Here is a 15,472-nt window from a genome sequence, read left to right on the forward strand (position 1 = left end):
ATCTCAGCCAACAAAGCCAAATCCCATGCAATTTTACTCATGCATATTTTCACCGAAATCAAATTGAGTTTTGTATTTGCGTGCATGGCAAGCTCCCCAGGCAGCTCCGACATCTCTTTACTCCGACGATCTAAAAAAAACAACCTCCGTATTAAAACAAAACAGTTCATGGCCATATAAAGCCTAGTTAAAGAGACTTGCTTTCCGAGTATTTTTTGGCTTGTGATAAAACTAATTGACGTGGGAAGCAATAGTTTAGTCCAAGTTTTGCCCACTCTGTACAAACGTGTTATTTCAAGTCACAAATGCAAAATGCACATATATTAATCGAACAATACCTATTATTCGCTGCGAGCAAGCGTTTGTTTCTCCTTCCCCATCTTTCGGCGCCGTAGTTCGTTCCCTGAAAATCAAATAAGCAAGGAAAAACTAAATTAAAGTAACAGCTCACTTGCATTTGACATTTTCAATCGAAATATACAAGATATAGCAATGAAAATCGGCAAGAGAATATGACTCCTCTCGCTCACGTCTTCCCACGCTATTCAAATCAACACAGCGATCAGTCCATGGCTCCTTTTCGACCTGTCGTTAATTCAGATTCTTTCAACAGACCAACGACCATGTACCTGAGCAAAGATTCTTCCAACTTTTTCCTAAACTTCTTCGAATAATCCTTCCTCTTTTCCAAACCAAGTCTGACTCTGTTCTCGAACTCTACCACCTTTTATAACCTGAAAAACATTCTAACGGACAATGCACTTTATTGAGCCATGTCAGTGGTCACCTAACCGTAAGGCCTGTTTCAAACATTGTGCTTTTGATATGCTGAACGCATAAACGACAATAGATAATGAGGCATCCCAATTGATTAACTATTGTTTTTAATGTGTTCGGCACAACCCTCAGAGTTTTTTACTTTGGCTTGTCATGTACTGATCCTCAGAAATATTAGGAGTAAGTCCTCCAGGAATTTAATAGAGCTCAGTGGTGGCGTCACTTCATACGTCACGTTTTAACATTTTCAATATGGCGGACGAGAGTGAAGAATACGAAGATCCCAAAGAATTATTAAATTTACAGCTTTCTGAAATAGAAATCCTTCAGTCAATGTTTGCCGAAGAGAAGGAGTTGTATGTAGATCGCTCAAGTTTAGTTGAAGTACAAGATTACTTGTCAGGTAGCACAGATATTAAACCAAAGCGAGTGGCATTTTGTCTGAAACTCTTCTCAGTCCTTTGTAGTGACAATTCTTCTGGCCAGCATTCGAGTGAAGATTATCTAGAAGTGAATTGCTGCTTGCCTCAGAAATATCCACAAGAAACTCTAGAGGTTTTTGTTAAGTCTAATTCACTTACTAGAGAAATTCAGAAAGAGTTGAATGAATCCATGACTGAATTTCTATCAAGCTTAGAGCGAGGTGAACTATGCGTTGTGACGATCATTCAGTGGCTTCAAGACACTTGGCCTGAATATTATGTAAGAAGCATACAGCAGATGAACTGTAAAGAAGTGGAAGTTGATAGAACGACAAAAAGAGAGAAAAGCAAGGATGAGGAGTTGTCAAGAATGTGGTTATATATGCATCATATTTACAGTAAAACTAAAAGAAAACACATCCTTGACTGGGCCCATGACTTGAAATTGACTGGGTTTTCTTTGCCGGGTAAACCAGGTGTTGTTTGTATCGAAGGCAATGTCAAGGACACCGAAGATTATTTCAGTAGATTGAGGCGATTGAATTGGAAGAAAATAACATGTCGTCACAACGAGAAATGCATCAGCGAGCGAAAATTTGAAGATTTTAAAGAATTGGTTTTTCATGTCCATGGTGCTGGTGATGATCGAATGAACATGGGAGAATTTTTTCAATTTCTTCTCAAACGTGAACTAGGGGAGATGTTTAAAATACTGTTTGGCATTGAGGGGAAATTGAATCAGTAGTGTTACTATGTTAGATGAATTACCTATGTTAGCATAAATAATAAAGAAATCTTTGAAAAATACTACTCAGACTTCTGATTTAATATTGTTTGTGTGTTTTTTTTCATGCACGAGAACGCAGAGTTGACTGTCTGAATGTCTTTGTCGCTGTTTTACTGCTGTAAGGTTGATTAAGATGTTTGATGTTTATGAATGATCTCTGGTATTGTTTAATTCAGAGACTCAGCCATGCAGAGACTGGGGAGAGTATTCAGGTGTTAATTAAGGTGGTTTTTAGTCGATATAAATTTTTTTTGAACCATATCCGTTCCATATATGTTTAATAACAGTGTTTTTTTTGTATGTAAAAGAAAAATTTGGAAAGCACGCCAAAAAAAAAAATGGGGAAAGAACGTAAAAGAGATCATCCAGCCTATGCCACAATCTAACCTGGTTATACAACCGGCTGCAATATTCAGCATAGTTACAACTACGAAAGGTGCAAGGCGGTTGCTATAGGAAGAACTCCCCCCCATAACTCACATCTTAACGGCCGTCTAAGGGGGAGATGCACTACGGCCCCCAAACCATGATGTATGTGCACCTAACCGTTACGTCTCAGTGAGAAACAGAGTATGCATCGCCACAAGCCTAGCGTCATAGACGAATCAGCTACAGTGGCTAGCCCTGAGAGCGAAGATAAATTTAACGTATTTAAGCTTTTCCTGGTCTCGGGAGGCGGTCCTTAGCAAGTATATACATAAAAAACGACTAATAAGGCACACGCTTGGAAATGACAAGATTTAAACGCCTAAACGTTTTTTTAAGTGTTTTTAGCGAGAAATTTTAGTGTTTTGATATTCTTTTAGTGTTTTGAAACAATCCTTGTTGGTTTTTAACTCAATATAAATGACTGAACGGCTTAGTTTGCTAAAATGTTTTGCTAATTTTGTGTTTAGTATAGCCGCTTGATTCGCCGGTACAATTTGGGCCTAAATTGTATGTATTTATTTCACAAGTTTTTATTTTTTATCTTCGTTGATTCTGGTGTATCCGGGGAATCATTAAAGTTCGATCTTACTTCTTAATTTCTTTTACTAACTATCCATGGCAGTGTTGCCAGGTCAGTTTCGCCAAAAATCCCAATATATCTCCCAAAATATTCCAAGATTCCGGCCTATTTCCCCCCAAAAAAATCCCAAGATTTTTTTCTCATCCAAGCGCTAACGAAGCCCGGGCTGCCCTGCACAGTTAACTGTGGTTCTAGATCATCCTACTTCTAACGAGAGGCTTGCCTTAGGTCGAAAATCGAGAAGAACCTTTCTTGTATATTTCTCTGTATTCTAAAAAATCCCAAGAAGAATCCCAAGGTCTCATTCAAAAAAAAAATCCAAAAAAAACACCCAACAACCTCGAAAAATCCCAAGATCTTGGGATAAAATTCAAATTACACAAGAGCCTTGGGAGGCCTGTTAGTGTATATATGATTATGCAATCAAACTGAGGAAGAAATATATGGGAAAACAAACGGTTTGGATGAGGTCTGGCAAGCCATATCGTTTGTTTTCCAATATATTCCGACCGAAGTTTGTGAAGCATAATCCCATGTAAAATCCCAAGGTTGGCAACACTGCTTCTGCACACGTCCAAAAACATGTTAGGATTGGGTACGAACATTCGAACTGCGAATTTTGATTTAATTGTTTACATTTTGTTTACATTTTTTAGCTAGTGCAAAGTCTGCAAAAATGTTTATGAAATATTTTAAAAAATCACTACAAAGAAGAAATTAGTTGTATCGAGAATATGAATACCGAAGATGTGTTATTGATAAGGCTTATCGTGAACTTCAACAAGCAATGGATCGGTTAGACCAAACCACAAGATGGTCATTTTGGGCATTTGTTATTGTCGTGGTTTGTCTATTTTATCTGAAGTTGGACGGTTTTCGTAATGATGGCAAGATTGAGGATAATCTACATTTGTGGATGAAAAAGAACAGCTTATCATTTCTGGTGAAAACATTTCATAGAGAAGGTATGGCCGGAGTTGGTTATAAATAAATACCACTTGTTATACCATGCATGGCAATTAGCAATGGTAAAGTTTGTTTTATATTTTTTATTTGTAGGTATCACTTCATTTGATAAACTCTTAAAAATTGATGTTAGCTATTTTATCAAACAGAACAATTTAAACCTCAAACAAAGGAAGATTTTTATAAACAAAGTAAATATGTTAAGAGAAAAAGAGTTAGAATTGAAATTATGGCTTGAAAGCAAAGGTCTGGGAAAGTACCTGGGGGGATTTTTAAAACTTGGTCATGTTGATCTGGAGCATATCCAGAAGAAATTGTTGGGATCTGAGATTAAAGATGTGATAAGCAGTATGGATGGCTCTTTTGCTGACTACAAGTTACTTGTTGAAGTTATTATAGAAGTCAGAAGGAATTCTAGTCAGGGCTGGAGGATTGTCTCTGTGTTTTATTTATTTTTTCAAACCTTTATGTTCCTATTTAAATGGATATGTAAGTAGTTTCTATATGAGAGCTGCTTCTTCCTTGGATTTCTACAAAGTGGTTAATATTAACATTGTAATTCCACATTTTAGTTCGACTGTTGTTGCTCCTGGTTGGATATAAGAGTTACCAGTATGTTGTATCTAGATACAATAGCTTACATAGCCGTGATATAACATTCTTGCAATATTTTGTTGGCTACTATCTTGATCCTATGTCCTGTCAGGTGGAATGGTTGCAGAGAGATAAAACTGCAGTTGGAAGTACCGCATCATTCCTTGTTAAGGTGAAAGTCCTCTAATTGTTTGAACCATTCTTGTGCCTCATAGCAGGTCAGAGGGAGTTTTAATTCCTACGTTTAGGCCTGTAATTATTAGTTGGCTATAGTTTTTTTTATTCATATTTATCCAAATGAACAACTAAAACATCCAAGTTTAAATAGATTGATTTGAAATGAGCGTCTCACTGAGAAATTATCCTTGATTTTAGCTCTACCACAAAAGTCGGTTTCTCACCTATACAATCACAGGAAAAGAAAACGTCCTTGTTGAGATTAGCAACAGACTTGGAGCTAAAGAGTGTCTCAAAGAAAAAGATGAAAAAAGAAAGAATGCTTATTTTGTGTCCTTTCATCCTAAAGTCTCAGGACGTTATAGCATCTCAGTGATGGTTAATGGAAAACATATTCTTGGGAGTCCATTTCTCAGGGTGTTTAAACCAGGTGCATAGCACAACACTTTAACATACAACTTGGACAACCTTGCAATAAAGTTGCAAACTGTAAAACATGAGCTGGATTAAGTTAAAAAGGGTTTTCGTCAGAGGAGACTTGTATTAATTGTCTCATTTCCAACTTTACAGGTCCTGTTGATATGTCAAAAGTGTCCATTATGAATGGCATCAACACAGTTGTTGTCAAACAGGGCGTTTATTATCCTCTCAAGATCGAAACACGCGATAAGTATGAAAATCTGTGTGAACTGGAATGTACAAAAGATATGTTTGAAATCACTGTTAAACAGGTGAAGTATTGGATGATATTAGGACTGAAAGATGTGGTCAATACGGGCTCTCTGTGGTAGAAACCTTTGTATTATAAGGCTTTTCTCATTCAAGGTTGGTTCAGACAATATCACTGTGGATTCTGAACCGATTTATTTACCAGAAAATAGCGGAGGTAAAAACATGTTGCATATTAAGTTGGAGGATGTAGGATGCTTCCATGGTGTTGTCACCTGTCAAGGAAAGTCTATCATAAATGGTGCCTTCGATATTGTATCCTTGAACCGTAAGTGGTTAGTTTATGATATCTCCGATGATATGACTCGTGTGCTATTGCATGACAGCACTGTGATGAAAATCACATATCATTCTAGTTAAATTTCGTGATTTCCAGAGACTGATATGGAAGCTCTTGAAAAAGCAACGATGAAGGATTACTGGCATCAGACCTGGTATGAAGGATATCTTTTAACGTCTGATTATCAAGAAGTTAGTTCAGGCAAAGACTGGACCTCCTTTCTGAAATCCAATTGCCGCAAGATATATTTTTATTTTTCATCAAGAGTAAGTTATACAAAGTAAAAGAGCGTTTTCGCATTCTTAAAATGCAATTATGCAGCTTCGGTAAATCCGTTTTTTTTTCTTTGACTTTAGCAACTTTCTATAAAAGAATTTTATTTGAAAATCATCCCATACAAACTCTATTCGTTTCGCATCTCTCCTTCAACGAAGGTATTGATTTTCTATTTATTTTGAACCTTTTCCATTTCAGTATTTGTCTTCTTCGTGATACAACTTTCTCAATCTCAGCATTCCACGCGACGGATGTAAAGTCTTTGGGTTGAAACCCTCGTCAGATTTTGTTGCGCTATTGCTAGTCAAGACTGACTTGTTTAAATATACTGTAATACCAGCGCTTCTAATCTTTTTAAAGAAAAGCAACTCTGTTAAATTAATATTTTACCTTGTCTTTGCCCAAGGTGATATTTCCTGAAAATGAAGAGCGTAGAGTATTTCTTCTGGACGATGGAATACAATCCCGCGTTGTTTTCACATCGGCTAAAAGGGATCTTATCATAGCAACGTTCGCGCGATATTTGCTTCGGAATATTGGTAGGTAAACGTCAGATTTATAAACGTATAATATACCGTTATTTCTGATAAAACCATCTTTCATTTTAAGGTGGAGCAGAGTCATTTCAGGACAAAAGGCGTTTCTTTTACAAAGCTTTGCAATCACATCATAGCAAAAATAGATCAACCCAAACGAAATATGTCACGGTAGTAATCGACCGAGGGAATATCCTAGACAGTGTAAGTTGATTAACTACTTTTTAAATGTATATGATCCACGCTTATTAATATCCTTTATCTATTTCTTTAGTCTTATGAAGCAACAAAAGGCTTCTCCATATCCAAATGGTGCAGACGTTTCTATATAAAGTTTAAAGACGAACCAGGTAAACACAATTTTGAGCAATTTCTCCGATTTTCACAGTACTATTGATATGTTATTAAATTACCTGGGAATTATAGTTCTTCAGGCTTTTCAAGAAAAGATAATGTCTTAAATAAAATCTTACCAAACCCTAATCTTATTCTTGATTTAGGGCAAGATGCTGGAGGTTTAACACGAGAATGGATCTCAGTTTTATCAAGAGCACTATTTGATCCTCAAAATGAGTTATTCACACAATTCAACAAAGAAGATAAACAAGCTCTGGTATTGTAACCATGTTCCTTCGTGCTATTGCACGTTTTTAAATAGGACGTTGAGGCGTCTGATCGTTGAGAATTCTGATCTCTTTTTTTTTAGATATACCCAAATCCACATCGACCATCTCAATTAAAACTGAAGTATTTTGAGTTTGCTGGGGACGTTTGTTGGAAGTGTATTTTGAGTCCTCGTGTGGGGGCATATTCGCAGACTGAACGTGAAAGCAAGATTTATGAGATCATTTCTTGCGCAACTCATTGGCCTTCGTGTTAACTACAAGGTGAGACCAGATGATGTAAATTATAAACCAGATTATTCAACACTTGCTTGAGCAGGTCGAATTAATTTGTTTCATTCAAAAGTATTTCAAGACGGACGATAAACAACTGTATTCAAGTAAGATCGAATATATTCAAAAGGTCGATCCAGAAGATCTCAATTTGTTTTTCTCTGAAGAAGAATATGACAGAAATGGAAAGCTTGTAAAGGTTAAGTTAAATAATTATCAGAAGTGATTCCGTTTATTTATCGTCCCTCCTAGCTTAATTCATGTGGATTTCGGAGCCTGTCCTATGATTAATTATCTCCTAATATTTCTTATTTTATTTCCAGGAAGTTGAACTAATTCCAGATGGAAGTAAGATTGAGGTGACGACACAGAACCGCATGAAATATTTAGACGCGCTTGCCCAGTATAAACTTCACACTGGGATCAAACATGAGGTTGAGGCATTTATTAAAGGTAGGACATAAATTCGCAAATGCCAGAAACTTTTGCTTTGGCGGACGTTTCAGCAAGTACGCTGCTCTAGAATTGACGTGTGTATTCTTGCACGTTTGATTTTCAGGCCTGAATGAGCTTATCCCAGACAATCTTTTGACAATGTTTAGTGAACAAGAGCTAGAGGTAAGACATGAATAAGTGTAATCTTTTGTTGTTCTGTTATAAACCATTATTAATTGTGTTCAGTGTTCATCGTTTTATTCAGCTTCTCATTTGTGGAACGAGTGATATAAGCGTGAACGATTTAAAGAATAACCACAACAGTTTCAACGAGCATTCATCATTTTCAAAGGTATTTTTCACAGGCATAATTTTAACCGGGAACTTTTAGTATAACTGGTTTAGTGAAGAATATCATCGCTACTTTAGGTTATGTCATGGTTTTGGAAATCAATCGCTTTGTTCAATCAGGAAGAGTTCGCTCGTTTACTGCAGTTTACGACAGGAAGCTCCCAACTTCCACCCGGAGGATTTGCGTGTTTAACTCCGAAATTCTCATTTTCTTCATCACCAATAAGGAACGGTTTACCCAGAGCACATACATGGTTCGTTCATGCCAGTCATTTGATATCCAAGCAATTGTTCTGTGAGAGGTTTCGACTCCCGTGTTTATCCATCCCTACCTCTCTTTTCTAGTTTCAATCAGCTGGTCTTGCCGGATTACACGTCATATGAAGAGTTTGATCGTTGTCTTCATCTGGCGATCACGGAGGGTTGCGAGGGGTTTGGATTTGATTAAACAACTAGGATATTCATACCCCTTAAATCTCAAGGATCATACTGAAGATACAATGATTATAAAGTTATATTTTTAAATATATATTTTTGAATATATTTTGAGTATAATATTCTACGGACGGAGATCAGTCCAGTGTTGATATAGTATATAGCTCAGTGGTTTGCATGGTATGGTGAAATCCAGTATGGCCGGCAAAGTCGACAAAAACTAAGGAATTAAATTCGTCTGATGAAGTTGCTTTCTTGTATATTTTTCGTCGCTTGAGCAATGTCTCGTGCTTGTTCGACGTGCGGTAGTAGTGATATAGATTTTGATCCATCCCGTGGCGATACTGTTTGTACAAAATGTGGCTCAGTTCTAGAGGAAAGCGCGATAGTTTCTGAAGTTGGTTTTCAAGAAACAAGTGCAGGAGGAACCAGTGTTATTGGACAGTTTGTTTCAAATGAAGGTTAGAAAAACAAGAATATGTAGGATATACTATTTAACATTTATATGTAAAATAACAGAATAATGTGGATAATTAGATGAGCCCCCCCCGGAACACTAGGGGGTATTATAGCCCACCATATACTGTCTCAAAGTTTAGGTTCAGAAATGCTACCATTTACCCTTGGTGTGTTGGTCCTATCAGAATGTCACTGTCTTCTCTTTTCTAGGCAATAAAGTTGGCCAGGGTTTAGGATTCAGGCCAGGCTATGGTAGAGAATCAAGAACTGTCACATTAGAAAATGGTACAGCATAAAATATCTGTAAAATACTGCATTATCAAATGTTCAATAACCATTCACTTTTCCCCAAATCCAATTGATTGCTGCAGGAAAAAGACGTCTGCAGGCATTAGCCAATCAACTACAACTGAACAATCACTGTGTTGAAAGCGCTTACATGTTTTTTAAACTGGCTGTGAGCAAGAGATTGACTAAAGGAAGAAGAACTGGCCATATTGCTGCTGCTTGTTTGTATCTTGTTTGTCGTACAGAGAAAACACCTCGTATCCTTAGTGTAGTGACTTGAAGAATCTGTGAATAAACTCATTTCAGTAACTCACTAGGAGAGCACTGCAACCTCAAAATCTTTGCTTGTCCTTAACCCAAAAAAAGATCTTCTCTTGGACTTCAGTGATGTCTTGCAGGTAGCTCAATAAAAAATATTAATTATATCATATTAAAAACAGCCTGATTCATTTGAAATTTATTATTAGAATTCTTTGTGTCTATATTTATAGGTTGATGTTGTCACATTAGGAAAGGTTTACTTAAAGTTGCAGCATGAGTTATGCATTAACTTACCTGTTGTAGGTAAGTAGGAGTTTTCTAGAAGAATACAGTCAAAAATTGGTGAAGAAAATGACTATAAGAAAATGACTTTTGCATTCTATTCTTTAGATCCATGTCTTTACATTCATCGTTTCTGCCATCAGTTTCAATTAGCGGAGAAGGAGAATGATGTTGCAAACACTGCCTTGCGATTGGTTTGTCGTATGAAACGGGATTGGATCCAATACGGTCGCCGTCCATCTGGTTTGTGTGGGGCAGCGATCCTGGTTGCTGCAAGACTGCATGGGTTTAGTCGAACAATTAAAGAGGTGATTATTAAGAGACAACCTTTTTCTATGTGGTTTAGCTTTAAGTCAATTGTTTGAAACCTAAATGAAATCATATTGTGCCACATCATGGTAAAATCTTTTTTTTGTAGGTTGTAAAAGTTGTTCGTTTAAGTAACACCACAATAAGAAAAAGACTTAATGATTTTAAAAAGACTCCATCAGGTCAGCTCACTGTAGATGAGTTTAACACTATCGATTTGGAAGAAGAACAGGATCCGCCATGTTTTACTGAGGCAAGGCAAAAACAAAAACAACAGCAATTGAATGAGATTGAAGGTATGCATATCAAAAGACCTTTCAGCTTCCAACAGTCAGGCATTAATTCTCAAGAGCCTAAGAATTGTCTTTTTTTAAAGGTATCAACAAACCAGGATTGGCTAGTGAGTTAGAAGAACTACGAAAGCAGATTGATGAAAGATTAGCAAAAACTAAATCGCGATGGAACTCAAAGAATTCATTTGATTCAAATGATGCAGACATAAGCTCTCTTGGTTCAACAATCTCTATCAATATGCCAAGCGAGGATAGCATGTTGGAAACAAGTGTTTCTACGTCCATACTGGATGACACAATGGATGCATGTGAGAAGGATGTGTGTGATCATGATGGAGTAAATAGGGATAAGGAGATTGAGGAAATTTCAGGAGGAAAGGAAGCAACAACAGAGGGAATTTTAGAAGAAAAAGAAAATGATTCTGCAGTGGAAGAACAGATAATTGATAACGAAGAAGATGGAAATGTTGAGAAAGGTGTTGATTAGTTGTGCTGAGCTACGTCACATTCCTAAACAACTTTCACCACTTCTGAATTAATTGTTTCACTTGGTCTCACTCAGTTCATTTTTCATTTTAGGTGCAGAAGAAGACAAAGAAGAAAACCTTGATGATCTTGATGATGATGAACTTGATAGTGTTAGTTCTCATCCTTCGACAAACTATTGTTGTGTTTTTTTCACTTCTTTTGCCTTTGTGAGAACAGAACATCTTGTATTAAAGTCATGTAAAATTATTTTTCAAGTTTATACTCGCAGACCATGAAGTTGAGGTCAAAACTAAAATTTGGATGGAAGAGAACAAAGACTATTTAGAGAAACAAAGAGGTTTGGATTCCCTAGTATATTGGTAAAAAACATTTCACTTAGGGGAAAATACCTTGTGTTAGAAATGTCAGTAGTCTGGTTTTCCATTCATTTTATAATAGAAAAAGAGGAAAGAGAGGCTGAAGAAAGAGAAAGAGAAGAAGCGGATCCAAATAAGAAGGTAGAGGAAGTAATATGATTTAAAACCTGCTCCTCTTTCAGGTCAGAGTTCAAAATGCTCATTTTTTCTTTTGTAGAAACGTCGCAAGCCTTACAAACGAAAACCCAAAGAGAAAGCAAACTCTGTTGGTGAAGCTGTTGAAAAGATGTTAATTGAAAAGAAAATTTCCCACAAAATCAATTATGATGTTTTACGCAATTTGAATAAAGAAAATGAACTTGAAAAACCAACAGAATGTGAACCTATTACACCAAGCAGCGAGCCTGTGGTTTCAAACTTGATTCAGACTGTTCAACCCTCTATACCAGTCAGATATACTGGACGAAAAAGGTAAATTGGTTTATGCTAAGATATTCCAAACTGGAATGTGATGTGCCATCAACTGAATATGCATGACAGAGACTGCCCAACAAAAGCAGGCTCATCAGCTTTTCAGGTTTTTGTTCTTCAGGGAATCAACAGTGTTTACATTTCTAAGAATTTGTTCTCCTGTTGTTTCAGAGACAAAAGTTTTCTACCAAAGTTACCAACCAAGAGAGTAAAGGCAAGCATGATTACAAGCAGAATTTCTTTATACAAGAACTCTTTGAATGTTTAGACAATACTTATATACAGAAAGCCCTGGTTTGAGAGCATTTTTTTCTGTCTTTAGTTTCTGGATACCACACTAGAGCGAAGCGCAGGGAGTATGGTCGTAGAAAGTGGTCCAGTGGAATATGCAGATCAGGATCATGATGAAATAGTTGAGGAAGATGAGGAAGACATACATTTGAGTGCAGCACAATTGATGGGACAAGAATATGGCCATGGTGAGATTTATCTTTCAACATTTTAGAGTACTGTAGACTTGTATTAACCAAACTTTCCTAGCTTGTTGCTTAATGCTACAAGGCATATAAATCATTGAATTGTTGGCAAGTTATGAGTGACAATCTTGCAGAAATGTGATGAATAAAATAACATCTTTGTTAAATAATTTTAGGCAATGTTGATGAATATGAGGACTATGACAATTATTAAGAATTCACGGAAAGAATGGTCCTGGATTTATGAGTGGAACTGTTTGACAGTATATCACCATTGCAATGAGAAATAATGCATATATTATATATTAATATATGAAATTTAGAATGAATTTATTAATATGACATACTATATTTATTTGTAATATTCTTATGACATGTATATACTAAGAAATATGGAATATTTTTTAGGTCTTTCAGGATCACACAATAAATTGACAATATTGAATTAAAAATGAAGTGCAATTTATTTAACTTCTAAAGAGACAACTCATTCAAAATAATTTTATCTATACTCTACTAATATATTTAACAGTTTTCAAGCGCACTTCTGACTTCCCAGCGCAAAGCTTGCCGTTTCTTTTCTGTTGGTGCAACATAATTATTGGGAACATAGGAACGTCTGGGTTTCTAGAAAATGAGAAGAAAAAGGTCTATGATTCAGGTCCTCAGTTTTGCATGCAGTGAATGCATTAAATTGCTTATATACTTTAAAAACAAGAAGATTTGGTTACCTCAAATGATTCATATTGCAACATTTTTTCCTATAAAGGGATACATGATGTATTTATGAATTTGACATCTTGCTATTGTATCAAGCAAATGTTGTTCGAGTTCAAATTTAATGGGCATTACAATTTACTTCACTCTTGCACTACAGTGTAAACCTCTTAAAAATATGGAAATTTTCAGAACAAGTTAGCATTCTTACCCTAGTAGACCATCGAAGGCTCTTGTGAGTCCTCTCACCAGGAACTTTATTTGATGACCATTCTTGCTTGAACTGATGGTATCTAATAACAAGAATTTGCAAACTAAATAAATCCTACAATATCTTTCTATCCAAATGAAAAAAAATGAATCAGAATTATGCACAGACCAAGCTAGGAAGCATCAGAAAATAGTTTTACCTGCTAACTGGGTCTGTCTTTCTAATGCCTTTAGTACCAGGATCTGATGTTCGTGGTCTGATAACTACGTAAAATGAAGGTGTGCTGATCAGTGAAGAAGCAAAAAACACTAAGGGCAGGAATTCGCATGTGGTTGTATATAACATAACATAATGGGATATGTTTCATTGGAATATAAGAAATTATGAAGGAGTTTTGACATACAGGATGGTAACACATTTCTATTTCTCCCCCATGGTTGTAATACTGATGAGCTTTCTTCTGACAAGTCTTCACTCTCAATGCTTTCAGAATCAGTTGTATTAATGTCTTCCTTTACTGGCAGCCTTTGTAACCTTTTCTCCACATCTGATATGTCTGTGACTGGAAGAAAACAAGATGACATTATGAAATGGGAGCATACTGTGATAAACTTGTATGTTAACAGACAATGATCCTAGCCATTACAGTAATTGCCTTATCTAGAATAGTCACTAGTCACTGGGTTGAAGAACAGTTGTAACTTTACCAGCTTCTTGACTGAATGATTCATCAAATACATGAGCTTTTCCATTCTTTCTTCTACAAAAGATATTCACAGTGCATTCACATCTTCAGGGAAGTTTAAAAGGTACTAAAATTTGAAGTGAATTCAAGGTACTGTCCTACCTGAGAACCTTTCGCTTTTGTGTCATTCTCAGGGATGTTGCATTCTGGTTTTCTTTGTCTCCCAATGCATATCTGTTATGCTCTGGAGTCTGAAATATAATGTGGTGCAGTTTTACTAGCTAATGTTCTTTCAATACAAGTCACTTATAATTTACTCACCTGTTCAAAACTATATTCATCATCGCTGTATACTGTTGATGTGCTGGCTTTGTTTGTTACCCTCTTCCCATTGCCATTCCCTGTTGTAAAAAGTTGCAATTTATATCTGAACTTGGTGATATCACAATTTGTTACAGTATTTAAGTCACCTACAGTATGATGACCATATTGTTAGCTTACCATTTTGTACATCTACTGATTGATTGCTGCTGGTTGAAGCTGGACTGTAGTTTGTAGTGGACTGCGGTGAAATATCACCTCTTTGATGAATATCTTTTTTTGTTTTATCAGAGGATATAAGTTTATGCAAATCTAGGAATCAAATTGTATACAAAATTTACTGACCAATCTGACAGAAATAAAAAGATAACTTTTCATACCATTGGAAAATTCCTTTAACGCTTTATCTGGTATATCATTATAACCAAGTTCGTCAAGTTTTGCTCGGATTTCCTCTTTTGTGAACTTCCATTCACGTTTTGCAGACCCCAAAGCAGCCATGACATCGCATTCACCAATTAAGACTAAATTTCCAGGATGATTTCAAACGATCAGAGGTATTCTGTGTATAAGAGAATAGAACAGATTCGTCGGAAGTTAAATATGAAGAAATATTGAAGAAATTACAACATAAAAAACCTTTTCTTCCGTTTGTTTATAACTAAATATGAAATTCAAACACTAGTTTCCAATCTTCCCGAAGGTACACGGTTCGGTTAGATCTGGGTGGATCTGGGTTGATCGGGGTAACATAGTTAGGTTTGGTTAGATCTGGGTAATATGGTTCGTTTTGGTTAGATCTGGGTAATATTGTTACGTTTGGTTGGATCTGGTGGATCTGGGTAATATGGAAAGGTTTGGTTAGGTTGGAAGGGTAACCAGAAGTAGAATAAATATGCAATTTTAGCATTTTACAATTGACTGCCAGAAAGCAGTATTATGGATATATTTTGTAGTGAATTCTTGGAGAAGTTGTTTTTGTAACTCGTCCAACTACAGCTAAAACCATGGCTCGAAATCTCGCGAAAATTCTGCCATCTCTACCGACTCTACGTGAATGGGAAATGCAAGGAATTTACAGCAAGTTTAAGAAACAATTAAAAAATTTAAATTATGGCAAAGTGCGTCAGCATTGTGTATTTGTACTGATTTGGTTTTACCACGAGGCGTGGCTATCTTATCAA

The 15,472-nt window shown here is 36.2% G+C and overlaps 3 protein-coding genes and 1 pseudogene across 3 annotated transcripts; 3 read left to right on the plus strand and 1 right to left on the minus strand.

Annotated features, from left to right (window-relative positions):
• Positions 1–1,029: 1,029 nt before the first annotated feature.
• LOC114532335 lies at positions 1,030–1,977 on the plus strand (annotated as a pseudogene).
• A 1,640-nt stretch (positions 1,978–3,617) lies between these two features.
• On the plus strand, positions 3,618–8,745 carry LOC114532417 (apoptosis-resistant E3 ubiquitin protein ligase 1-like). The gene is given in 20 exon segments (XM_028553917.1): positions 3,618–3,960; positions 4,055–4,450; positions 4,534–4,727; positions 4,931–5,162; positions 5,303–5,463; positions 5,558–5,729; positions 5,838–6,007; positions 6,098–6,175; positions 6,424–6,556; positions 6,627–6,757; positions 6,828–6,903; positions 7,054–7,166; positions 7,260–7,361; positions 7,363–7,440; positions 7,523–7,648; positions 7,773–7,902; positions 8,009–8,067; positions 8,150–8,236; positions 8,314–8,489; positions 8,581–8,745. Coding segments are annotated over 20 exon segments (2,895 nt in total). The 5' UTR covers positions 3,618–3,782; the 3' UTR covers positions 8,684–8,745.
• A 94-nt stretch (positions 8,746–8,839) lies between these two features.
• On the plus strand, positions 8,840–12,700 carry LOC114532418 (transcription factor IIIB 90 kDa subunit-like). The gene is made up of 15 exons (XM_028553918.1): positions 8,840–9,131; positions 9,340–9,414; positions 9,501–9,674; positions 9,784–9,815; positions 9,909–9,981; positions 10,069–10,268; positions 10,379–10,565; positions 10,646–11,038; positions 11,142–11,200; positions 11,307–11,388; positions 11,490–11,548; positions 11,625–11,878; positions 12,050–12,092; positions 12,201–12,357; positions 12,531–12,700. Exons 1-15 carry the CDS (start codon positions 8,951–8,953, stop codon positions 12,566–12,568), a joined length of 2,007 nt encoding a protein of 668 aa, XP_028409719.1. The 5' UTR covers positions 8,840–8,950; the 3' UTR covers positions 12,569–12,700.
• Positions 12,701–12,795: 95 nt separating this feature from the next.
• On the minus strand, positions 12,796–14,996 carry LOC114532420 (hydrolethalus syndrome protein 1 homolog). Its single transcript, XM_028553920.1, has 11 exons — positions 14,928–14,996; positions 14,669–14,850; positions 14,469–14,600; positions 14,289–14,368; positions 14,130–14,218; positions 13,990–14,042; positions 13,686–13,844; positions 13,482–13,545; positions 13,283–13,364; positions 13,086–13,115; positions 12,796–12,981 (listed from the first exon to the last, which is right to left on the minus strand). The coding sequence occupies exons 2-11, from the start codon at positions 14,787–14,789 to the stop codon at positions 12,880–12,882; spliced, it is 912 nt and encodes a 303-aa protein (XP_028409721.1). The 5' UTR covers positions 14,790–14,850; positions 14,928–14,996; the 3' UTR covers positions 12,796–12,879.
• Between the last annotated feature and the right edge of the window lie 476 nt (positions 14,997–15,472).

Source organism: Dendronephthya gigantea, unplaced genomic scaffold, assembly GCF_004324835.1.
Source record: "Dendronephthya gigantea isolate DGI-Jeju-01 unplaced genomic scaffold, DenGig_1.0 000079F, whole genome shotgun sequence".
NCBI lineage: Eukaryota > Metazoa > Cnidaria > Anthozoa > Malacalcyonacea > Nephtheidae > Dendronephthya > Dendronephthya gigantea.